This window comes from Cucurbita maxima, unplaced genomic scaffold, assembly GCF_002738345.1.
Source record: "Cucurbita maxima cultivar Rimu unplaced genomic scaffold, Cmax_1.0 Cma_Scf00023, whole genome shotgun sequence".
Classification (NCBI taxonomy): domain Eukaryota; kingdom Viridiplantae; phylum Streptophyta; class Magnoliopsida; order Cucurbitales; family Cucurbitaceae; genus Cucurbita; species Cucurbita maxima.
In genome coordinates this window covers 498,256-523,255 of record NW_019272039.1, presented here as the reverse complement: position 1 = coordinate 523,255, position 25,000 = coordinate 498,256, and the positions used below count along the sequence as shown (strand labels likewise).

Sequence of the window (25,000 nt, the reverse complement as noted above, 5' to 3'; positions counted from 1 at the left end):
CACTCGCTGATCTCGATTGATTGATTTTGAGTGGCATGGATTCAGCCAAACAAAAAAGGGGAAACGAAGCTTATAATTCAAAGGTTGTGAACAGAGACACTCTGTTAGCTTGTTTGCTTACAAAAAAAAAAACTAATCCCTACCACTGTGTCATGATATCATCACACAAATTGAGTACATAAAGCATACAAATATTTCATATACATCATTGTTTTCATAACTGAGTGTACAGATTGTTGGCTCCGTGGAGTATCAGCCTATCAATACTTTGACCATCATCTTTGTGCCATGAGCTTCCTTTGCAGAACGGATGAATCATCAGATGGCGAAGTCGGGTAAGCAGTATCAAATGTATTAATTACCTGCAGATAAAACAATGATAGCCTGAAATGGTAGAAGGGTAACAGAATTGCTAACTCAAGAAAAATGTTCTTCTAATTTCAGAGAAGCTGTTTGTTGAATGCATCAAGAATGTTGTAACATCTAACATTACTAAGTAGCATTCATCATGAGTTTGTTTGGCAGTCACATGCGTAAAATAGTCTCATAAAAGCTTAGTAGATGGATGGTCTAAGCAAATCCTAGCATGTAAAGTAATATATTAATACCTAGCGGGCTTTCTTCTGACGTTTGCTAGGCTTCATTGTCTCCTTTCTTGGATCCTCAGGTACTTTTAATTCAATATATGGCTGCAAACATATCGACACAATGAGACACAATGAGCAAGTAAAAAATATTAAAACTTAAATCATTGGATTTCTAATATGCGAGTCTCTTCGACCTGGAATATCATTACCATCATGAAAATGACATTTATGATTAATTCACATAGGCCAGCTATACAAGTTCGGTAACATACCAAGCCCACCGTTAGCAAATATTGTCCTCTTTGGGTTTTTCCGTGAGGACTTTCCCTCAAGGATTTTAAAAGGAGAGGTTTCCACACCCTTATAAAGAATGTTTTGTTCTCCTCCCCAACCGATTAGGATCTCACAAGTTTCTTGATCGCTTATAATCCTCCATATAACTGCTTATACTCCTTATAGCCTTGTGGGAAGCACAGGTGAACAATTGAAGGCAAATCCGGAACCCCATGAAAGTCTATAGGCACATTGAAAAAAATCAAAGTTTATCATGAATGTGTAATCGTGGCTTTGAAACTTGGCTGGCCTGGAAGGAAACCAGAAGGGCACACCGGAAGAGACCAAGTGATATGATAGAATAGGCTGAAAACAAATATAAAAACTCAAACAGTAACCGCCTAAGTCCATTACTAGTAGATATGATTTTTTGGACTTTGCCTTTTGAGTTTCCCCACAAGGTTTTTAAAACACGTATGTTAGGGAGAGGTTTCCACCCTCTTATAAGGAATGGTTCGTTCACCTCTCCAACCAATGTGAGATCTCATAATCTACCCCTTGGGGGCAGCGTCCTCACTAGCACACCGCTCAGTGTTCGACTCTAATATCATTTGTAATAGCTCAAACCCACCGACCCACCGCTAATCGATATTGTCCTTTTTGGGGTTTGATTTTCAGGCTTCCCAAGGTTTTTAAAACGCGTATGCTAAGAAGACATTTACATATCCTTATAAAGAATGTTTTGTTATCCTCCCCAATTGATATAGAATCTCACACACATCATCAGTTATGAGTTATGGCAGAAATCTCCAGTTCAAACATTCCGTCCATAAAAAATGAACGGAGATCAGTGTTTCACTAATATAGTTGAAACATCTTGATTAAACCTCTGAAGAAAAAAAAAAGAAATACTGAAACAGTTGAAATATAAGGCTGAATTTCAAACCTCGTCCCACTTTCTTTGAAGCTCAAGAAGCTCTTGGCAGTACAGAAGACACTCAGCGTGATATGCTGCAGCTAGCTCTTTTACCAAGGCTTTCCGTTTGATGATACCAATCACTTCAAAAGGAAGAAAAACAACAATCAGACAACTCAAGAACAAGATCAAAAACAAGACGGGAGCTAATTCGTCCAATCCCATAGCTAGAATCTATAAATCCATCGAATATCAATTGCTTAAAAGAAAAAGGTAAAAGGTTCTCGAGAGTAGAAACCCCATTACATGACAGATAAGATCAGAACCACCTAGCCTTAATAAATCCCTAAAACGACATTCAACACCGAAGGAAAACAAAAAAAAAAAAAAACCCTAAGAATCAAGAAATTAAGTTGGAGAAAGGAATGTTACTTCGACTGGGATCAAAGGGAGGCGGGGGCGGCAGTGGCGGAGGAGCAGAAGAATCGGCTTGGAGGGGAGGTTGAGATTGCGATTCGTCGTCAGCCATTGATGCGTTTCGATTGAAAGAAATGAAGAGGGAGAAGGGAGAGGGCATTAAAGAGGTGAATCTCTGGAGTGGGTCTTCGTATTGGGACGTCGTCTGCCAGAATTAGAATATGGTTCTTCGGTACAGTGCCCGGGAAGAGTGAATTGGGCTGTCAATGGCATCGCTTCCGCTATTTGTTTGCTTGGCCACACCACTGTGACGCCCACTGTCCCCAAAAATACTCTCTCTCTCTCTCTCTCTCTCTCTCTCTGTTTCCAAAAGATCAAACAAAATCCCTGCGGAAAGCTTCAATCTTTGATTCTTCAGTTTTCATTCTCTTGTTCTACCCAAATTTCTATTCCCATTTTTTCACGGGTATTTTATCTTTTTAAAATAAATTTATTTTCTATAAATATAGAATTTACTGAAATTAACTATTTTTTATTTGTTAAATTGATAAAAATACTTTTGTTTTAAAAGATATATTTATAAATTTTAATAATATTTTTAAACTTAAAAAAAAATCGATGATAACTGATGAAAATGGTAAATAATGTTTAAAAGATTTAAAAATTTTGCTCGAGTGTTAAAAATTATTATTTTTATTAATTTAATTTAATTTAATTTTTATTTTGGAAAAAGAAAATAAATCATAAAAAAGAGCCCTGACTTAATATAATAATAATAATAATAATAATAATATATTTGTGTCAAGGCGCGGAGACTGCAGAAAGCGGCGCGCATCCTAAAACCCTAGCGAAACCCCGCAAAATTTCTCTTAAACGAAGGTTTGTGCAAGTCAGGCCAATCTCCGACAACTTGCTGCCGGAGACCGCTTCCGCTTTCGCCTCCGCCTCCGCCTCCGCCTCCATGAGTCTCATAGCAGGCTCGTACGAAAGATTCATTTGGGGGTTCAAGCTTAAACCGTCCGAACCCCAAACTCTGTCCCTCACCCCTCTTTTCTCCTACCCTTCTCATCTCTCCGCCATCAGAACCCTCGCCGCCGCCGGTCCTGTCGCTGCTTCCGGTGGCGCTGATGATACTATCCACCTCTATGACCTTTCCTCCGCTTCCTCTCTTGGATCGCTTCACGACCACTCTGCATCTCTAACTGCTCTTTCGTTCTACACCCCTCCCAACCTATCGTTTCCTCGTAACCTCGTGTCTGCTGCTGCAGATGGATCCGTATGTATCTACGACGCCGACCCTTTTGTCCACCTTAAGACTGTGTTGCCTCACAGGAAGGCTATTAACGATCTTTCTATCCACCCCTCTGGAAAGCTCGCGTTGACAGTGGGTCATGATGAGTGCTTGGCCATGATAAATTTGGTTCGTGGAAAGAGGAGTTTCTATTGCAGGTTGGGCAAAGAGGCCAGCTTGGTGAATTTTGATGTTGGTGGGGATAAGTTTTTTATGGTTATGGAGGAGAAGGTATCGGTGCATGAGGCAGAGGATGCACGGTTGCTGTGCGAATTCGAGAACAAGAAGCGGGTTCTTTGTGCTACGCCTTGCGAGGTCAGTCTCTCTCATTGATGTTTTGCTTTGGATCGTATTTGCTGTTTGTTACTGAACACTGTGTTCCATACTTGTGTAATAGAACTGATTCAGAGATTATAAATTGTTCAACGCTTTTTTAGTTCCTAAGTTTACAAAAGGTTTGTCTACCTTGTGTTGAATTGTTCTTGAAACTTTGACAGAATGGCATTCTGCTTACCGGTGGAGAGGGCCGTTGTGTTACGGCGTGGGATGTAAAAAGTGGGAAGGTAGCATATTCTATAGAAGAGGCGCATGCTGCCCGTGTGAAAGGGATTGTTGTACTCACGAAGAATTCCTCTGGTGCTTTCTCTGATGATGATCCACATATAGTTGCATCTGCATCATCAGATGGAGTTATACGTGTCTGGGATGTTCGAATGGCCATTAAGGACAAGCCAAATCCATTAGCTGAGGCAAATACAAAATCAAGGCTGACTTGTCTTGCAGGATCGGCTCTTAAATGTTAGATTTCTTTTCTTTTCTTTTCTCCTTATGTTGCTTTACATGTTTTTATATGATGTATTTTCATCACTTGCCTGACATATTTGCCACCTTGGTGGAGAGAGGAACGAAGCATTCCTTACAAGAGTGTGGAAACCTCTCCCAAACAGACGTGTTTTAAAACCTTGAGGAGAAGCTTAGAAACATAAACCCAAAAGAGGACAATATTTGTTAGCGGTGGGCTTGGACTGTTACAAATGGTATCGGAGTTAGTCACCAGGCGATGTGCCAGGGAGGACGCTGGGCCTCAAGGGGGGTGGATTGTGAGATTCCACATTGATTGAAGAGGAGAACGAAATATTCTTTATAAAGGCGTGAAAACCTCTCTCAAATAAACGTGTTTTAAAACCTTGAGGGGAAGCTTAGAAGGGAAAGCCCAAGAGGACAATATCGGTTAGCGGTGGGCTTGGGCTGTTATAAATGGTATTAGAGCCAATCACTGGGTAGTGTGCCAGCAAGGACATTGGGCCTCAAGGGAGGTAGATTGTGAGATCCCACGTCGATGTTGGAGAGGAGAATGAAGCATTCCTTATAAGGTGTGGAAACCTCTCCCTAATAGACGGTTTTAAAACTTTGAGGGGAAACTTAGGAGTGAAAGTCCAAAGAAGACGATATCTGCTTGGGCTGTTGTCTTCATGGGATTGTTTTTTTGGGAACAAAATCTTCACTTGCACCTTAACTAAGTCTCACTGGATAATAACAGCTTGACTTGTAAAATATTTTCCTATGATTGTTGTTGCTAAATACTCACTACATGTCATCTGCTGGGACTCAAAGAAGTTAATATGATGGTTGTCTTTTATGTATTTACCCATAGAGGGAGGGTCTTATGACTAAATGCGTTTGATCACATTGAGTTATTTTCATGTTGGGATGGGAGTTGTAAGAAAATCCATTAATAACTTTGCATAAAACAGAGTATGCCCGATGCCTATTGTCTCCTGCAGTTAATTCTTTTTATCGTTTCTCTTGCTTAAACCTCGTCAGATTCTATGAAGTAATATAGCAAAAGTTTAATTTGATCTGTTCCCTGGTGTTTGATCAGCCCTTAGGCGACCACAGGTTGGGAAGAACATTGAAGGAGGGCAGTGTGAACCAAAGGCCACTGACAACAATGAGTCGGCTGAGTAAAGAAAGAAATTGGTATTAATTAGTTGGTGGGTTATGTGAAATCTGTAGTGGAGGATTGTTCTTCATTCCTTCTATGTTAAGTTTTGACACGAAAGCAAGTGCTTATATTGATTCACATGAGAAAGTATCATTTCATTGAATCTTTCTAGCATTCACTATTGAATACTCTTTTTGATAACTTACTCCAATTTCTGTAGCTGGGTTGGCAATGGTTATTACAAATGGCTGAAATCATAGCATATTTATGGGTTGAGTTTTATTGGGGAGCTCTGATATGATTATGATATCATTTGTAAGAGCTCAAGTTCGCCGCCAGTTAATTTTGTTCTCTTATTTGTTCTCTTATTGATCTCCTCTTTTTTAGTAACCTTAACTAGGACTTTGATATATATATATATATATTTTCTTTTTTTTCTATGCATCAAATTCTTGGGTCATCTCTCTCGAGGTTAAGGTTGGGCAAGGTGGGCTTTTGTCCAACGACATACTCGCTATTACTTGAAAAACATCTTCCCTCGTCTAGCAAATCTTGTACCTTGTTCCTTAATCTGGCTCTTTGTGGTATAACTCTTATTATTGATGCACAAATTGGGACAAAAGAAGCACACGTAATTTGTATATGATTCAACATTTTATACTCATTGGGAAAGAAATGACTTGCAAAACAAAGAAAAATTCACTGAGTGTAGCACACGTAATTTGATGCTTAAGTTAGAGACGAGTGTAGTGCTCAATCACATCCCGTGCGAGAGCCTCTTACCCAATAGCCACTTGCTTCCAACCTTGTCTCGAGTTTTGTCCGACTTTTCAATAGATTTGATCCAAATATTCGACTCATATTTAAACTTAAATAATTTTTGATGAATAGTATATTATTATTTCAGGAATGAAAGACTGAAATCAATCCTCGTAAGTTTACTTAGTCCTCTTAATTAATCATTTATAATTTATAAATCTGTTTAATAAATTTTAGATGGTGTTACTTTATTAATGGGTGTCAATATATTAAATCATCTCACGAACATATTCCATGAAAAAACCGAATTGGAGATCGAGAAAATGGAGAAAATGGTGGGAGCAGAATATCTAACACCACCGAACGAGCACCGCTTTCTCCTGCACTACTTCTCGTTCGAAAACCCAAGATTTCAGTACTGATTTCACTCTTTGCCCAATCAACCCCTTCTCGCTTTGAGTGCACTGTAATCCGTGTATATCCAATTATTCTTCCTTTCAGCTCCGTCTCTCCTGTTCGACATCTCCAGGTTACTATTTTATTTTTCGAATCACGGTAATCAGCTGTGCTTCGATCCTCTCAGAATTAAATAGAATTATCTTTTGATGTATATTTATGGTACCTTTATCCGTTCCAATTTCCCGTCTCTTGTGTATACTGTACTCGGATTGATATAGCGATGGAAGAGAGCAATTAGGGGATTTTAGCGTCTTCTATGTGTGTGTGTGTAGTCAATATCATCGCGCTAGCCATATTCGAGAGACTTCAGTTAATTTGGGTACGTTTGCATTCGGGTGAAAACTACGAATATAGAGAAGGTTAGAACTTGTATTATAGGTAATGAGTGCTCTTCAGTTCGCTTAGCGATATGGTTCGTATTTTGTTGGGTTTTATATATTTAAAATCTCTCTGTCCTGTAGTTGGATTCTAAAGGCAAAGAAAATCCGGAGGCAAATTCTGAACGGAGGCAATACAGATTTTTAAAGAACCACTATTTTCCGATTTAAACCACAATTTATGCAAAGCTATGCATGCACACATATACATATATGCTTATTTATTGTTGTCTTAATGTAATAATAAACATGTATCTGTTTACACGTTTCTGCGTTCCCCCTCACTGGGAGGTGAAACACCAAGAATATCAACCATTTTCAAGCATGCTTGGCCAAAAAATTTTCTTTTTAAAGAAGGCTTGAACTGAATTTGCTGTGTGGCAGGACCTCAGTAGCTGATACAAAATTCTAATACTGCCTTCTGGTGAGGTAGCTTTGAAATACAAAGGCAAACGAAAGCTTGGCAAGTGCAAGTTCCCGGACCTTTGTTTTCTGATTCGTCCCATTTATAGTCAGGAAAACTATGGATTTGGATGGAAGCAGCAGTTTAGTGGTCCCTGAAGGATCTGGATCAATTCCAGCCGGACATGTACAAGCAAGGAGACATACAGGTAACCTCTATGGTAAAAAATGGAATAAGTAGTGGTATTTTCAAATCCAATTCTTGGACATAATAGTAAAATCCTTGGTAAATAAGTGGTCATGGATTGAGAACACTTCAACACAACTATTTACCTGGGATAATAAATATCCAGTGAGTTTTTTAGCATAGTAATTTTTGAGGTTTTGGTTGCAATTTAATTTTCAACTTTTAAATCTACTGGTTTAGTTGACAAGAAGGGTATGTAATGTAATTTTTAGGATCGATTAATTTTCTGGTTTCTAAAAGGTACTTGGTAAGTGTAGAATGAAGGCATCTCTTTTGTCATTAGATTAAGAGATATCCTGTGTGTTCCTTTGGTTAATGGTGAGGGACCGTTGTACCGTTTTTTTCTGCTAACCTTTAGATGGAAATTGTAGACTTCAAAAGAGAAGGTTTACTATTAAAGGAAGTTGCCAGTCCCCACATACAAAGGAAAGCGTCGTAGTTTTGTAATTGTGGTTATATCAGTCATACTAGACTTCTCGCTGATAAAAGTAGCATTCATATTTTTGTTTGATGCTTTTCTAATTTTCAGTGGAAGTTCAGACATTTTTGGGGTGTTTGATTAAATTTTAAATGGGTTTCGAAGATAAAGTGAAGTAGGTAGAAATATATGTTGATATAGGACTATAAATGAAGAAAAATGTGAAGTAGCAGTGGGGACACTTTGGGATAATAGTACAAGAACAGTAAGTCTAGTATGCTCAAAGACAGCCTGGGTTATAAAAGATGTAACTTCCACAGTTCCGTCATCCAAGCCACATAATGGGGGTACTTCAAAGTTCTGATGGGTTAATAATCAGTGAAGTAAGTTGGGCAGGCAGTTTTTATAGCTGGGTTAGTTGCTTTTATCATATCTGAAAATCATTATTTCCCCCCTCCTTTTTTATACTTTTAATCTGCCAAAGTATTCTCTCTTGATGTTATTCTTGAAACACCGTGTGAATTGCTACATTAAATGCAGCCTATTATCATTTTACACAACAGAGCCTCCCAGCTTGTAAGCCTGTGTTGACACCTACATGGGTGAGTGTTTGAATGCTGCCCAACTTGACACATAAATCTTCTATAATTTTTCACTATACATTAATTATTATGGACCTTAAATGTGATTATGTCTTCTGCAGGTTATTACAGTTTTTCTTTTAATGGGAGTTCTTTTCATTCCTGTTGGGCTTGTTGTCCTTCATACTTCCCGCAGTGTAAGTATTCTGTATAGATCTTAAATACTAATCTTCAACTGTATAATTAATACATCTGTATCAGTAAAATGGAAAATTACCTAGAAACCCATTGAGCATCTGTTGGTGGTGTGACGTGGGGATAGGGGAACAAGACAAGCCTACAACTAAAAATGCTTTAAATGAAGTATTTGACTAATGTTCTTACAAAAGGTGCTTATGCAATAAATGCTTCATTTAACAACACGTTTTTTAAAATGCATGCCAAATGCACACCAAATGCACACTTACTTGGTAGTCTCTCGGTGTATTTGTAGAGGTTTTAGTTCCCAGAGGGGCAAAGTATTAAAGAGTATTGTTGATTTTACATATTGATTAACTTCTTCCTTTCATATATTTGCTTGATGATATCTACCCTTGAACTGTAATATTTTATATAGTTCTACTAACAACCACTTATTAAATTGCTTTTAATGTTTAATTTATTGACTGGCTTGTTTGTGTATTGCTTGATTTATTTTTTATATAAATAAAGCTAAACAATTTATGGATATCAAAAGAAAATTTGTGTATTTTTTCAAGAGCATTTAATATATAAGATATGTGCTGTAATGATAGGTAAAAATGGTTGTGCAGGTTGCTGAAATTGTATACAGATATGATGCTGAATGTGTACCCCTGTCATATAAAAATAATATGGTGGCATATATTAAAGATAGTTCATCTCCTAAACTTTGTTCTGCATCCTTAAAGGTATGCTTATTTTCTGTGCTTGGCACACTTATATTCAGAATCTCCTTTGATCATCGTTCCATTCAATATATTTTTTGTGCGTCAACAGTAGATATAGAATATACAAGCTGATCTGGTGTTTAATGTATTACACTCTTAAACTTTACTATCTTTGTCCTATATTACTATTTATGTCCATTACTATGCAGTGCCTAACGCTGCTGGAGTCTTTAAAAAAATGAGATGAAGCTCTTTTGAGTGCACCATCATCAAAGCCTTTATGGATTGAGAGGAACCAAAGGCTTTTTATTGAAAAAGAACAGGATTATGATAGGATTTTTTAAAATACTGTCTACCTAGCTCTCTCTGCTTCTGGCTGTAAATTCTCACTATTTTTTCAGTCTCATAGTTATGCTATTCTTTTGTCCAATTTCAGTTTTTTTTTTTTTTTTTTTTTTTTTTTTTTTTTTTTTTTTTTTTTTTTTTTTTTTTTTTTTTGTAACTCTAGCTCCTTTGGATTGGTTGGATTGGTTTCCATTTCTTTTGTAAATTTCACTCATCAATGAACTTGTTTCTCATCAAAAGAAAATAAAAGTTTGACTCATATTCACTTTATACCACTAGTGTCTAACACATGCATGGTGTGCTAACAAGTATCCAACAAAGTGTTGGAGTGTCCTACCATGTCGGACACAAGGATGTTTCCCAAACTGAAGCGTCAGTGCTTCTAAGCCTCCAACTCTACTTCTGCTCTATGTTATGTTTTTTTGCAATTCATCTTATTCTAATACTTTTATAGGTCAACAGAACTATGAAAGCTCCAATTTATATCTACTATCAACTAGATAACTACTATCAAAACCACCGAAGGTAAGAACCTTCTGTTCTATGTAAGGATGCTTGATTTTATATTAAATTACCTCATTTCATTAAGTATTATTTCACCTGTATCATCTCCAGTCTGAAATATTGGCTATGTCTGAATGTTCACTGCCCTCAGGCACTTAATCTTGTACTATACCTAAATTTCAGGTATGTCAAAAGCAGAAGTGATAAGCAGCTCTTACATGGACTGGCCTACAACGATACAAGTTCCTGCAAACCAATACAGTCGCATAATGGTCTTCCAATTGTTCCTTGTGGGTTGATAGCATGGAGTTTGTTCAATGACACATATATGTTTGCCCTTGGGAGTTCTGAATTGAAGGTGAACAGGAAGAACATTGCATGGAAAAGTGACCGTGAGCATAAATTTGGAAAGCATGTATATCCTTTCAACTTCCAAAATGGAACCTTAATTGGAGGAGGAAATCTAGATCCAAATATTCCTGTAAGTACTACAAGTATACCCAGTATCAAATGGTCCGTACATATTACTTCTTTGTTATATTAGAATCATTTAGTATTCTGATACGACTAAGGGGCTTATTGTGGTTGTCTGAAAGAATTTGGGCTTGGGGCTCAAAGGCAGGGCGAGATAATTTTTTTCCTTTTTTTTTTAAAAGAAAAAAGGAGACGGAAGTTTTCATTGAAAAGATGAAAAGTGAATGTTGTTCAAGAGATACAAAATCTCGAGAGGAATAAAAACTATCAGCAAATTTTTGAAGAGCTCCAAGGCAAGCTTTAAATTTAAAACTTCTCAACTTTCTTTGCCATCTTTAGATGTATCATGAAAATTATAGACTTTCTTTCCATCCCAACTTCCCATGCAGTTCATATGATACCATTTGTCCCTAAGGACCTCAGCTTTCGTTTCGAACAGATGGTTTGCAAGAAGCTACTTGGAAAATGTAGACACTTACTGCCGGAAAACGCCAAACTAAATTTTGAAATAGGAACAGTGTAGAAATATTTGGCTCTGAATTTCCTCATCTTGTATCCGTAAGCAGCAAATTTTTAGGCAGGAGCCAACTAAGAGTGTCTTCTTTTGGATAATATTACCTGCACATATTTCTCCCAGATTTAAGTTAAGAATCAAAGTGTACCCTGACTTTTCCAAGAGGTTATCAAGCGAGGCTTTTTCTGTAATATGAATTCAGAATGAAGACAGTAAGTTCAACCGTGATTGTAGACTTTCAGACTGATTTATAGTCTAGTGAGGAATACCAGGGTGAACGTGGTAGGCTTTTTCTAGCATCCATTTATAATCTCATGATGTGAACTGTGAAATGAAGTAGGACTAAGATATAAGCTCGGGTGTGGATCTTCATATGTATTACTATTTTAATTGAATTAGTAGACTCGTAGGGGCTTCTTGATATATATATATATACACACACATTCATGTGGATTAATCAAGCTGGTGGTTAAATATTCAGTTCCCTTGGTTTCTTATTCCATTTGAAATGAACTGGTTGTGACAAAAAAAAATAGCTTATACTGCTCCTTTCTTTTGTGTTGCTGGTCTTGTTTCATATGCTAGTTGAGTGATCATGAAGATCTAATTGTCTGGATGCGCGCTGCTGCTCTTCCAAGCTTTAGAAAGTTATATGGTAGAATTGAAGAAGATTTGCATGCTGATGATGTTCTAGATATCAAGATAATGAACAACTACAATAGTTACAGCTTTGGTGGTAGAAAGAAGCTTGTCATTTCAACATCAAGCTGGTTGGGGGGAAGAAATGATTTCCTTGGAGTTGCCTACATTTTTGTGGGATCTTCTTCGCTCTTGATTTCTATTTTCTTCACATTGTTACACATGAAATCGAGGTAATATTCCAAAGCGTTGTCCATTCTTTCGGTGATATTTCACCCACATCTTTGTTGACCCGCATTATACCTAGTCACTGGTCTTATTAAATTTTCACGCTGAAGTAAGATTTAAAATGACTACTCTAGTCTCTACTATCCTGCTTATGCTTGAAGAACTTATGGTCTTTTTCTTTGCTTTAGACTACTGGAGGGGATTTAACTTACATGCTGGTCCTTTATTCTTCTTTCTTGCCTTTTTTGGCAGGCCCTATGGTGAAACAAACTATTCAACTTGGATTAAAAGAAGCAGTTCTGGTTAATGGTTTTTATTGGTTCGAGTTAAGGAACTAGAGCAGAAGGTTTCCATAGAATCGAGCACACGTTTTGTTCTTATGGGGTGTAAGTTACAAAGAAAGAATGATTTAGGTATACTCGTTGGAGCGTGACTGTTCATTAGCCGGTTATCTTTTCATTTCAATCCTGGATAAACAAACATTTCAATATTGCCAGGGTTGAATGTGGGAACCATTTTTCTTTGTAAATTTGTTTGTACTAGCTCGATCCATAAACAGCACAGATGTATTAAATGGACATTTCTAACATGATATTTTGTAGTGGAATTCCAAATTTCCAATTTTATGATTTAAATCTACAAAGACTCAAAATAACATCACAATATTCAAAACAATTTTAAATTTGAAAAGAGAAACAGAACTCAAATGATTAACAATAGGTCTTTAGACAATTGTCTCGATGCCTCCAGAAGCTTCAAGCTTTTAATGTTTTATTCTCTTGCTCAATTTGCTTCATGAATTAAATAAACGTAACTCGAGGGCAATTTAAATTGCTTGAATTTCATGAACTTCACGTTTTCCTTTCCAGATAAAAAAGGGAAATAAAATCTTCAACCAACCAATAATTCAATATAGATATTTTGGATCCCAATGGGATCTCGGTATCTTCCCAACATCAATAAATATTGTTGTTCAATTCGTTCAGCAATCCTGTACCCATGAAGCTTCTGACACTTGTCAGAATGTTTCGCACAATGTAGTAACTGACAAGACAATTTGTCAACATCAACATACAATCGGCCAAAAAGTTCAGAAACGTGGCAAGTGGATTTGCCAATCATAGTTAAATCTTTGAAGAGGGCAAATGCAAAAGCCATCGGCCCCAGCAATTTTTGGACTATACCTCCAAATACCACAAGTTAAATCCCCTAGAAGGTCTGGGAAAGAAATCAGACGTTGGGGAAACTGCATTAAAAAAAAAAAAAAAAAATCAGTGGTGGTTGTACTATGCTACACCACCTAATGCCAAATTATTGATTTCAAGGAATCCCCTGGATCAGGACTTGCATTCAATTCATAATCTAAGCAGACCATCGCAAATATCACTCAAAAGCTTGCATTCACTCTTAAGTAGCCCAATCTGTGCTCCTAGAACATCAACATTCTCAACCATCATCCTCCGACACCTTAAACTCCAAAAAAGAAAAAGAAAATGGCGAATTCCCGAATAGCAAGGTTTGTTACTGAAGTTGCGCCACCACAGATCATCAGTGTCATGAGACGCCGGACGTCGAAAGTGCTGGACACCATCAGTGAAGAGGAGAGAGACTGTAGCAAGTATGAGTATCCTGCTTCCCCAATAAGTCCACCATCAACTACCCCTGCTCCTACAACTGTTAGTGCCAATTCTAGGTACTTCGTTAGAAACATAAATAGATCTTTCTCCACGTTGAATAATTGAATGTGTAATCTCGAGTGAAAATAATAAGCCTTAAAGGCACTATCACCATCTCCTGTAGTTAAATTTTCATGTCCTTGTGGGCTGAGTCCCGGAAATTTGTACTTGCACAGTTTCCAGTGAACTTGCTAAGACTGTAATGAAACCATATGTATAATTAGTCGAGTTTAATGAGGATTTTGTAATGTTCTAATGCTTAAGAATACTGTCATTCAGTCAATTAGTTTCAATGCAGATTAGTCAAAGGAACAAGGAAGATTAAGTAGTGGCGTTTTTGTTTTACGCTACGGATAAACATTAAATCACGCCTGCCATTTAATCTTTCCCAACACAGCTAGCAATTCAAGTTGTTTTTTCATAAATTACAAAATGGGACTTTACTCTCTCAGAGAAGCTTGATTGTTAATACCAACCTTTTCATTGGAGTTCGTATCTTTCCGTTTGCCAACTCTAGAAGACATGATTGTGCTCTTTCTGGATCTTTCTGATTCAACCTTTTCCTTTAGTTTCTCCAGGGCTGTTAATCATTAGGAATCAAAATGAACAAAACATTTAGAAACCATTTACATGAAAAAAAATAAAAGAATATTATTTATTTATTTATGCAACAGCTTCATTGAAAACAACACGTCCTCCCAACAAATTAATCCTGGGATAATATGTGGAAACAGCATTGTAGATTTGATGCACAAAATAAAGGAATTTGCAACAATTCGGTTTTTAAAGTTTAACCTATTCCCTTTTCTAACAAAATTATGGGGCCTAACAACTTCAATTACTTCAGCTAGATAAGGCAGTTTTTACTGAATAATCAAAAGAGATGACGTGTTACCAGAGACGTAAGTAGGCTGGAGCAACTCAATTGAACTAGAAGGTAGAGAATGTTCGGGACAAGAATCATTATCAGCCTTTTGTAGTAATTTCTTGAAACGTCGAACCTGAAACATAAGAACCTAAGAATAAGCAAGTTGGAGTACGATATATAGCTCAACTATTCAACATTATCATTTTCAATCAGAAACGAAGAAAGCTCAAACCAAACAGGATTTCACCTTTTAACTAAATTATAAACCAGTAAGTATTTCTTTATGGTTTATGCATTACCATAGCATTGTATAAAGCCCAAGGTAAAATAGTATTACTGTTTTATTATATGTACATGAAAACTACAAAGATGAAATCGTGTTCATTTAACCAAAAAAAATTAACCCAGATGGCAGCCAGAGGACAAAAGTGAAGAAATAAAGCCAATTCGTCGCTGATTAAGGCATAGACTTACAGAAGAATTAATTGCAAGCTATGTATGTTAATAGTATAATTTAGTCATGGAGGTTTGATCATAAAATACCCCATCTTTACTCAGCAATGTGAAACAGCGGCCAGATTGCCCAGCCCTTGCAGTCCGACCAGCTCGATGGATATATGTCTTAATAAACGCAGGCATATCATAATTAATAACATTTCTCACACCCTCAACGTCCATTCCACGAGTCATGGCATCAGAACTAACAAGTACTTGAATCTCCCCTCCCCGGAAAGCATTCAGCGTTTTGCTGCAGAACGTATGTCAATTTAAACACCAGGTAGAGCAATATAATGAACAGCAGAGAGAATGAAAGCAAAACTGTGTTATGCTCAAATATGAACATGTCCAGAGATTAAAATGATAAATGGTACATACAGCAACCCATAAAGATCTCCATGGGACAAAAATGCTCATCGATGTAAAGTCAGCTAAAGAGTGTCAATTAAAGACAGATTTTCATATACATATATCAGCATTTTCCAGTAAAAAGAAAACACTCTACGAAACAGACCTGGTCCACATTTAATTGTAGAATAATCTGAAGCAGTATTCTACATTATAACATTATAATTTCTTATGTCGGAAGTTTGTGGCAAAGAAAACAAGTAGGGCCGACTACGAAGTCCATGAACCATAGTCCAAGAAAATAAGATAAGTCTTAGGCTTCATATTTCACATGCTTCAATTACTTCTGGCAATACTTAAATGGGGAAGAACACACTTAAGCTAAAAAACAATCTTCCTGTGTTACCTTCTCAATGATTGACGTTGAAGCCCTGAATACTCTTTGATCTTGAGTTGCAAGTCATCGAAGAAGTTTAGTAATGTACATAGTCGATGAGTAGACTCCACAGAGGATGTAAAAACAATACACTTTTCACCTCCTAAGCTTTGAAGTAGGGCAACCAGATATAATGGTTTGAGTTTTGATTCACAAATCTGCGAAGAAACAATTTGAAACCAAAAGGTTGATAAAGAAGTATTAACTATGTAAACAAAGCTTATGAAACATTATCCCCTTTATCATCATTGTCCAAGTGTCATGGTATTGGCCATTGACTAAGGTCTAAGAGAAGCCAAGACAAAAAATTTAGTGATCTGGTTTAACATCAGGTGATAGGGAAGGTACGGATAAAAGGCTTAGGATAAAAGGCTTAGAAAATTCTATAAGAAAAAGGAAAAGAAAGAAAGAAAATTATATAGACTGAGTTGTGTATCATGAAATTGACGAACGTTTCTTCACATGGAACAGTAACTTTTTTGATACAACAAGAAGATATAAAAGATATAAATAGAACCAATAATTATAGGATCTATCATTATGGAAATTGACGATGGATATGAAATGAAGCAAACTTAACAGTTGGGAAATATATCTCCTAGGATCCTGTTGTCAACAATCAACAAGTACGATTGTTTAAGAACTCAAATGGCATCCAAATCCCAAGGTCAGTGAAATCCCCTTCTAAGATCAAGGGTGTCCCATTTCTATGGTTAAGCATACACTTTTTCCTTTCTAAACGAGCACCCAAAAATTGATTCAATCCCAGATTAATTATGAGACAAGCCAATTTACCGTCATGTATGATTCTAATTTCTCTGGAAGTTTGTATCTTCTTTTCCCAGTAGTTAAGAATAGAGGGCGATGCAGATCAAGCTGAGCAAGCTTGCCTGGATCCTGTGTAAGCGTTGCAGATAGAACCATCTTTGAGAACCTTGGGTAACATGCACCCTTAAAACCCCTCTCTATACCACTGCATTAATTCAACAGTATCTGCAATCAGGACTACAGTTTTATACCACAGGACATTTTGAGAAAACCAAAATGTGTCAGAGTTAAAAATGATTAGGAGGATTAGTAATAACAATTATGTAAAATACTTGAAAAGTATAACCATAATTACGAGAAGTTAAAACTTACAATCTCCTTATGGTTTTTAAGAATCCAGCAGAACAAGGAAGTGAAGTGTAGGAAGGAAAGATAATATTCTCATCATCAACATGCGTCAACTGAAGCACAGTAGGTAGCCAAGATTGGTATGATTCCCTTAATAACCTATCAGTTTCATCGATAACCTGAAATCACATATCTCATCAACAGATTGTATTGAGACAACAAAATTTTGGTACAAGTTAAAATAATTTGTAAGGTTTCTCCTCACAATGAGATTACTTCAATATTCAGAATAACAATGCACAACAGCATACCAATTCGAGAGGGTGGTGAGCTCTCCATAAAACTGTAGCACATAGGCTAACAATTCAAAATATAACAACATTTTTTATGGGAAACAGAAACCATTTCATTGATGTATGAAATAGATACAAAAGATAGTCCTATCGAAGATAATCACGAAAAACATCTCCATTAAGATTGTAGGGTAGATAAACTATAATTACAATAAGGAGGTGAGAGATGACTTCAAGATGAAGTAAGACAAGAAGTAGACTCAATAAATAGATAGGAAGTTTTGTTTTGGTGTGCACTGAGCAGGATACAATCAACAATAGAGAAAAATTCCCCGAGAAAAGAAATTATGTAGGCTCAATCACCCATCACAGCTATATTGATTTTTAAAAATTAATTTTCATACTAATAAAGAAATATTGATTTAGGCTATAGTTCAATCAGCTTATTTAATAAGAAACACTTGCAGACTGCGAAACGTATAATTTCTGTAATGAGAACAAATTTACATTAAATTTTAGTCAGAAACAGTGACTAGGTCCATCCAGACCATCACATAACACAGTATATCTCCTTTTCAAAAGACATTCACCACTGCATATGGCATCAGCATTAAGCCTCCTCCAATGTAAATGTAATTACAAATCTGAGGTTATAATAACGCTATGAGTACTTACAAGATAACATAGATGCTGAAGAGTAAACCCTTTCGTGAAGTTAATATGGTCCATCAATCTTCCCGGTGTTGCCACCAATATGTCCACAGAACTCTGCAGCTGAACCGAAAAATCTTCTGGATCATAACAGATGCCCGCCTCAAGCTTAGGTCTCTTGATGAGACCAGCAATCTCATCTGCTATGGAGGATTGACCCACAGCCAGACCTACAGATAAGCCCACTGCAGGTGCAATCGCAGCAAAAACCTCTTTCACCTTGTTAAAGAGAGCCATAACCCCAATAAGAACATGAAGAAAATTTTCTTCTAAAATAAGCACGTATTCATATTAGAATGGTAAGCAGGTGAGAGTCAATCCAAAAACCAGAAAAAGAAGTCTGCTCTCATTTTCATATTTTATTATTTCATTGGCAAGGTTCTTGGACAGATTTTAGAATGAACCTACATTATACTAAAATAGTGCACTTCAAACCAATAAACCGGAAACTTGTGACATGAATTTATGCATACAAAAAAAGTAATGGCAATAAAAATACCTGCAAGGCCAGATCACGAGTAGGCAACACAACTAAAGCACGTAAGCATTTGACTGTACGACTTGAAAGCATTTGCACTATCGGTAGGGCATAAGCTAAAGTTTTCCCACTTCCAGTTGGTGAATTAATACATAGATCTCTCTCAAAGGAACCGGGCCCTATCGCCTCTTGCCAAACTGCAAGTTGCACTGGGAACAGTGAAGAGATGCCCATGTTCTGCAAAGCTGCCTTCAATCTAGCAAAGGAAACAAAATGATTACAAAAAAAAAAAAAAAAAAAAAAAAAAAAAAAAAAAAAAAAAAAAAAAAAAAAAAAAAAAAAAAAAAAAAAAAAAAAAAAAAAAAAAAAAAAAAAAAACGTTAAAAATCGACCCTTGAGGAAGAGGTCGTTACAAGAATATAAAACTTGATAATCTAAGCAATACAAGAATAAGCGAACATTCAATTGCTGTCGATACAATTCACGTATATATATTACTATTACGCCTGTGCTCTTTTAAACGTAAACAACATTTTACTACTCGCCAAATCTTCAAAGAGACAACCAACAATAGATTCACTTGCATCCAACGGAGTGCTAAATATGATGAATATCAAATAGAAGAAATAGAAGTAACTTTGAAGCCATAGACCAGAGGAAAGCTCGAAGATAGAAAGGCATTGAAAGTTCAAATGAGTAGGAAGAAAGAGGAAACTGCCTGGGGTCGAGCGAAGGGAGGATCTCAAGAGGGCATTCCTCGAATAGAGAGACATCCACAGGGCTTCGCATCCATGGTAGAACAGGAATGCTCTTTCGCTTCTGCTTCTCCACCATTGTCTCACAGACAAAGCTTCAGAATCAAAAACCCTGCAGCGCTAGGGTTTTAGACAGAAACAGAACTTCCAACCAGAATGGAGGGAAACCAAGCGGGATTACATTTTACCACCAAAAAAAAAAAATTAATTTAAACTTTTGATGAAAAATTCTTCAAATTACACTATACTTACCATTGATAGGATTTAAAATTTTGATATTCGAGCTTTTTTTTTTATATAGTATTAACACTATTTTTGCTAACAAATTAAAATTTCTACATGCACGTCATTAATTTAAAAAATGATCATGAATTTATAATCAAAGAATATTATCTATCTATATGAGAGAGAGCTAACATTCAGGTTTTTTTTTTTTTAATTGAAATTAGCAGTAAATGGACCAAAATTATTTATCATTGTTTTATATTTTTAATTAATTCCTATCTTTTTAACTTTTAACTCAGTATCAATTTTTTATTCTTAAATTTTTTATTTTATTCTATTATAATTAAATTTGGGAATGTTGCATTTTCTTACCTTCTAAGAGCCTTCTTTTTTGGGAAATTCATAAAGAAAAAACTATATTATAATGTTTATAATGAATTTTAAAATAGATGAGACTTCAAAATAAAAAATAAAAATAAAAAAAAAGAAAAGAAGATAAGAAGACAGAAGAACTCTGCAGCAATGGTGGATTCCAAACCAGGATCTTCACGGAGGTTGTTCGTACAAAACGAGCCCAGTTCATAGATTCATAATACTCGTGGTAGGATGAACGCGTTCACTTTCGAGTATTACACCGTCGTCAGATCATAAGGTCTTCAGTGGCGGCGCTTTTGGGAGGCGCAGGATGGTTTCTCCGATTCCGAGGCTTTCCAGAAACTGCTCCTGTTGTCGGTGCTTTATTTCTCATCGATCGGATACTTGTCCAGTTCTTGTATCCCTTGGAATCTGATCGGCAGGTAAATGACGCTTCGTTTTTGTTTGTTTTTTGGCTGTATGATTGTTGGGGAAGAGAGTGCAGAAATTGTTGATAATTAGACCTTGTCTGCTTATTATTACTGCAAATTTTCTCCACAGCTTCTTTGTTTAGGTTAGACTCCACATCGAGTTCTTCTTTTCACCGTCTTCTTTATAGGATTAAAAATTGTCAGAGCACCAAATGGTACTGAAAATAGGTCCTTTGAGTTCAACAATCGAATATTGTTTGTATGATCTGAAGGTGTTTGCCTAGCTAATATAACTCGAACGACTGTTCATCCTTTTCTGAGGACCAAAAAAGTAGCTATATTGAGTCTATTCTCTGTTTCTTCCTCAACTTACAGAGACAACAAGATAATGAACAAACAAATTATATTTCACCTTCAAAATTTACAAACATACAGATACAGACAGTACACCAAGAAGCAATTATACCCGACATTCTATATGCTCATATGCTTTAATCATCCAAAAGAACATGTAGAACTCTTGCAAGCAAATCAGATCTATTGCTATAATCCGTCCAGCCAGGCTTGGACATTTCAGCAATTGATGGTCCTGACCTACCCCTATCCCTTGTAGTTTCAACTTCCAGTAAACTGAACTTTGAAGGTTTGCCTCCGTTATTAAAAGAAGGCATCTTGGGAAATGAAGGCTGTCCATGCTTCCTATGATCATGACACAAAAAATAAGGCTTGATTCGTTTTGGTTTTTCTGAATTGATATGATATTAGATAGATGATTCAGTGACTGCAAAGAAAATGTTACCTGGAGGATAGTGAAAGCCTTTTCAGCGACATATTTTTGCGTGTCCGTTGCTCCTCTTTGCTGCAGCTTGTCTGGGTGGAGGCACAATCTTGCCTTCTGGTAAGCTTTCTTCACCTTTGTACCCTCCATAAGGCTTGCAAGTGGAGTGACATGCCAGCCACTTCCGGGCCATAGAATCTGCATAATTTGTTAGCAAAACTATTATGTCAATTTGCATATCAACTTCATGTCATTGCAGCGTTAGAAAAAATGAGAAAAGAAAATCTCTTGCATGGTGGAGTGTTGAAAGTAGGAGCCGGATGTTGGTTTCCTTGCCGGATGACCACAACATTATATCTTCATCTATATCCTCCATTTCCATCTGAAATATTCACAACGCAATTACACATCAAAATCTTCTCCTTTCAAAGGGACTGTGGGCAGTAATGTCAAGCCTAGATCCATAAAGAAAACCGATTCTGGCATGTTTTGTGTTGGGAATTTAATTGTGTCAAGGCCATGAACCTTTTCGTTCCCAAAGAACAAATTTATTTTAGTTTCATTAATAGCAGAAGCTTACATCTTTTTCAGACTCTGCCTTTTCCCCTTCAGCTGAACACATTCTTTCTTCTACCTTCAAAAGAAAATATACGTAGAGAAGATGTCAAAAACTTGAACTAGTAGCAAACCAAACCAAAATTTTCCTTCATTTTGTAGGGAATGGATTCAGCGATTGAAAATACAGAATAGTGAAAAACGAAACTTGTTTTATGCCGAAACAATTGTTGGATGATCTAGACTGGAATGAGCTGTTTCTCATATTTTAGATGATCTCAACTATTTCTTCCTGTTGTCGTTAGAACGATAAAATTTTGAGAAACAGGAGTTTACCTCTGCAGATTGTGTTATGTCATGAACCCCGAACCGTTCACCAGAAATTTCAAATGAAACAGAAGGCCCTGCTAGATTTTACCAATGAAAATTATTCATTGATTTCCAATGTAGAACAATAGTTAAGTCGAACAAAGAAATGGTGAAAGTACCTTCAGTTTCAACAAATTGTTGACTATCATTCAGCCTTGTGCTCAAATCTGTCTCAGAAGTCTGTGTATTAAACTTTTCTTTTGCCCATGCAATGACTTCATCAAGTGCAGCTGCTTCGTTTGTTCCCTCTCTGTAATCAGAACCAATTTCAATGACATAAGAGCTCATTACTTCGTCATCTTCATCTGCCAACATATTTATTTGAATATCATGTTTCTCTTGACACAGTGAAGAGCTTGCAGATGACGGGGAATTAGGTTCTAAATCATCCACTGATATTTTCATGCTCCTGTACGAAGTTGGTTCAAGGCTAATAGTTTCCGGTGACGACACCGGCCGAGGGAACCCCGAATAGGAGCTCCTGAAAGTTTCCTTGACTTCACCATCAACGTACTGGTTTTCCATGGTGGAAGAACGGTTGAATGAAAAGAACGACATCCCTTGTTTCTTTTGATGCTCCTCTGGTTTCATCTTTGACGAGTTCAATTTTGTTGGGATATTGATAGGCCTAATACATCAAAACAATCAATGATACCCACAAATCATTAGTTGCTTGTTTTTTACAACAAAACTCAGACCACCCTGTTCTAAAACTAATCAACTGATGACTGCGTGAATTTCAAGTTTAAGAAAGAAATCTCAAACAAAAGGGGAATAATCAAACCAAAACACTGTTCTTGTTCCAAGTGGATTGCCAAGAATACTATAGAGCTTTTCAGAATCAAATGCAAATCTCAGCCTCCAGACAAAATAGCAATCAGTTTCAGAAGAACTTTGATACACAAGAAGACGACGTACCCTAAACCCTTATATTTGTCCACAACCCCATAAACCCGCTAAAACCAAGCCACACTGACAGGGAAAACTCGTCAAAATAAATTGATGTATCCCAAAAGTAGTTGAGCAGGAAGACCGATACCGAATAGCCACGTACCTGAGCTTCGCAGCGAAGGAGGATAACACGACGTCGTCTCCGCTTACATGCCGGAAAGGGCTCGCCTCCTCGGAGCTCAACACCGACGACGAGTTGGATTTCGTCTTCCCTTTCAAGTTCTGCCTCGTCTTACCTATCGATCGCCGCTCGTGATCGGATCCGAAAATATCGTTGTAAAACCCCTCGCCTCCTGACGGAATCCTGAATACCGGTAAGCTCCGACCAGCATTCTTTGCAGACGAGAAGAACTCCGGCGGTCGGAACATTTCTTCGTAGAAGAAATCGAACTGCTTGTGTCCGAGTTCTCCAGATGACTGACGCGAGAGGACACTTAGCGGCGGGCCGCCAAAGACGTCGGAGAAGTCGTCGGGATGGTTCAGAGCTCTGGCACCTTTGGAGAAGGACCGAATCGACGAGCTTTCAGTCGATCGCCTATGAGGGAGGTCCGGCATCCCCATCCTCATCCTCCAAGATTCGTCCATCTACTGGAAAAATCACCGGCAAGAAGGGGAGCTTAGTCGCCGGAATATACTGTGCCAAGAAAGTGTACTAAGCTTTTATATATATAGAAGAATGAAAAAAGAGAGGAGCTTTATAAAAGGTGATCATTTCCCCTTCTTTACACAACATTGAGTCTTAATAATTAGTTAAATTTTAGAATTATAATTAAAAANAAAAAAAAACAAAAAAATACATTTCTAGTGGTTCAATAAATAACTATATAATAATATCATTTCACAATTAATATTCAATTATTAGAAAATATCTCTTTCTTAATAAAATATTTTTCTTTTAACCATATGATTATTAAATATTTTTTTCACCATTCTTCTTCGTAACTTTTTTTTAATAAAATAATATGTTTTTTATTTATGTCTGAACTATTAAAAGTTTTATTTTATCAATATTCTTAAAAAAAAAAAATTAAGTTCTCGAAAAAACAATGTAGAACGATTTTAGTTAAATTAAAATTTTGATATTTTGATTAATGAGAAATACATATTTGAAAAACACGGGTAAGTGAAGAGAAAACTTCATAAGAAATATGTTAATGAGAGAGAAACTATGGAAAGATTGTTCAAAAAAAATTATCGAGCAATAGTAGCCCTAACCTATACTAATTATATATGATTTGTTACTGAAGAGGTCCATAAATAAAAATATAAAACAATAAAAAAAAGTGAGTTAATTAATCGAATCATGAAATAAAATTTGAAAAATACTAATGATGTTTACCAACAGGTTCATCGTGTCGGTTTTGTAAGTCAATTCAAAATCACACCCGAGCAAAAAGGGAAAAAAAAATTAAGATCCTATTTGATAACTATTCCATTTTTTTGTTTTTAAAAATTATTTTGAGTATTTAACAAAAAAAAAAATATATATTCAAATGTGTTTTCTAAGCAATATGCACAATTTCTTTTAAAAAAAAAACATAACTATCAAACTCGGTCTAAAATACTACTCTACTTTTATATATATAGGTTTATACATAGTCCCGAACCTTAGAATCTTAATCGTGAAATATTATTTCATCACGTTTTCATATTTCAATCTCGATCTAAATAAAATATCTTTATGTAAGCGAGACGTTACACAAATACAAAACACAAAAAATGCAACATTTAGCATTATCCATTTAATGTCTATCTTCTTGAATTCTTATATGCTTGTCCCACTTGTATGCTTGTTGGTAAATCATTCATTTTATGTTATGTTATTTCAAAACACATTACACAATTACATAAAAAAAAAAAAAAAAAAAAAAACG

At 36.3% G+C, this 25,000-nt stretch overlaps 5 protein-coding genes across 11 annotated transcripts; 2 read left to right on the top strand and 3 right to left on the bottom strand.

The window, feature by feature from the left end:
* Nucleotides 1–43: 43 nt before the first annotated feature.
* LOC111497089 lies at nucleotides 44–2,636 on the bottom strand. 2 transcript variants are annotated; one of them, XR_002720565.1, is made up of 5 exons: nucleotides 2,209–2,636; nucleotides 1,807–1,919; nucleotides 609–689; nucleotides 168–362; nucleotides 44–109 (listed from the first exon to the last, which is right to left on the bottom strand). XR_002720565.1 is itself a non-coding variant. In XM_023147724.1 (4 exons), exons 1-3 carry the CDS (start codon nucleotides 2,351–2,353, stop codon nucleotides 609–611), a joined length of 339 nt encoding a protein of 112 aa, XP_023003492.1. In that variant the 5' UTR covers nucleotides 2,354–2,636; the 3' UTR covers nucleotides 167–362. The 2 variants fall into 2 exon arrangements, 1 of the variants encoding a protein (XP_023003492.1); XM_023147724.1 differs by lacking the exon at nucleotides 44–109 and having other exon boundaries at nucleotides 167–362.
* Nucleotides 2,637–2,994: 358 nt separating this feature from the next.
* LOC111497192 (p21-activated protein kinase-interacting protein 1-like) lies at nucleotides 2,995–5,610 on the top strand. The gene is made up of 3 exons (XM_023147901.1): nucleotides 2,995–3,799; nucleotides 3,982–4,282; nucleotides 5,367–5,610. Exons 1-3 carry the CDS (start codon nucleotides 3,155–3,157, stop codon nucleotides 5,450–5,452), a joined length of 1,032 nt encoding a protein of 343 aa, XP_023003669.1. The 5' UTR covers nucleotides 2,995–3,154; the 3' UTR covers nucleotides 5,453–5,610.
* An 852-nt stretch (nucleotides 5,611–6,462) lies between these two features.
* Nucleotides 6,463–12,891, top strand: LOC111497097 (putative ALA-interacting subunit 2). Of its 6 annotated transcripts, none has more exons than XM_023147739.1 (10): nucleotides 6,463–6,717; nucleotides 7,409–7,448; nucleotides 7,541–7,635; nucleotides 8,632–8,693; nucleotides 8,795–8,869; nucleotides 9,485–9,601; nucleotides 10,380–10,450; nucleotides 10,613–10,910; nucleotides 12,003–12,289; nucleotides 12,537–12,891. In XM_023147739.1, exons 3-10 carry the CDS (start codon nucleotides 7,548–7,550, stop codon nucleotides 12,589–12,591), a joined length of 1,053 nt encoding a protein of 350 aa, XP_023003507.1. In that variant the 5' UTR covers nucleotides 6,463–6,717; nucleotides 7,409–7,448; nucleotides 7,541–7,547; the 3' UTR covers nucleotides 12,592–12,891. The 6 variants fall into 6 exon arrangements, with proteins under 6 accessions (XP_023003507.1, XP_023003505.1, XP_023003506.1 ...); XM_023147737.1 differs by having other exon boundaries at nucleotides 7,409–7,453; XM_023147738.1 differs by having other exon boundaries at nucleotides 7,409–7,453; nucleotides 7,537–7,635.
* A 283-nt stretch (nucleotides 12,892–13,174) lies between these two features.
* Nucleotides 13,175–19,644, bottom strand: LOC111497067 (DEAD-box ATP-dependent RNA helicase 1). Its single transcript, XM_023147693.1, has 10 exons — nucleotides 19,427–19,644; nucleotides 18,730–18,964; nucleotides 18,195–18,449; nucleotides 17,251–17,405; nucleotides 16,906–17,083; nucleotides 16,081–16,268; nucleotides 15,372–15,576; nucleotides 14,856–14,961; nucleotides 14,437–14,540; nucleotides 13,175–14,157 (listed from the first exon to the last, which is right to left on the bottom strand). Exons 1-10 carry the CDS (start codon nucleotides 19,540–19,542, stop codon nucleotides 14,152–14,154), a joined length of 1,548 nt encoding a protein of 515 aa, XP_023003461.1. The 5' UTR covers nucleotides 19,543–19,644; the 3' UTR covers nucleotides 13,175–14,151.
* A 1,119-nt stretch (nucleotides 19,645–20,763) lies between these two features.
* On the bottom strand, nucleotides 20,764–23,826 carry LOC111497068. Its single transcript, XM_023147695.1, has 7 exons — nucleotides 23,230–23,826; nucleotides 22,295–22,803; nucleotides 22,143–22,210; nucleotides 21,832–21,885; nucleotides 21,544–21,633; nucleotides 21,273–21,449; nucleotides 20,764–21,172 (listed from the first exon to the last, which is right to left on the bottom strand). Exons 1-7 carry the CDS (start codon nucleotides 23,709–23,711, stop codon nucleotides 21,131–21,133), a joined length of 1,422 nt encoding a protein of 473 aa, XP_023003463.1. The 5' UTR covers nucleotides 23,712–23,826; the 3' UTR covers nucleotides 20,764–21,130.
* Between the last annotated feature and the right edge of the window lie 1,174 nt (nucleotides 23,827–25,000).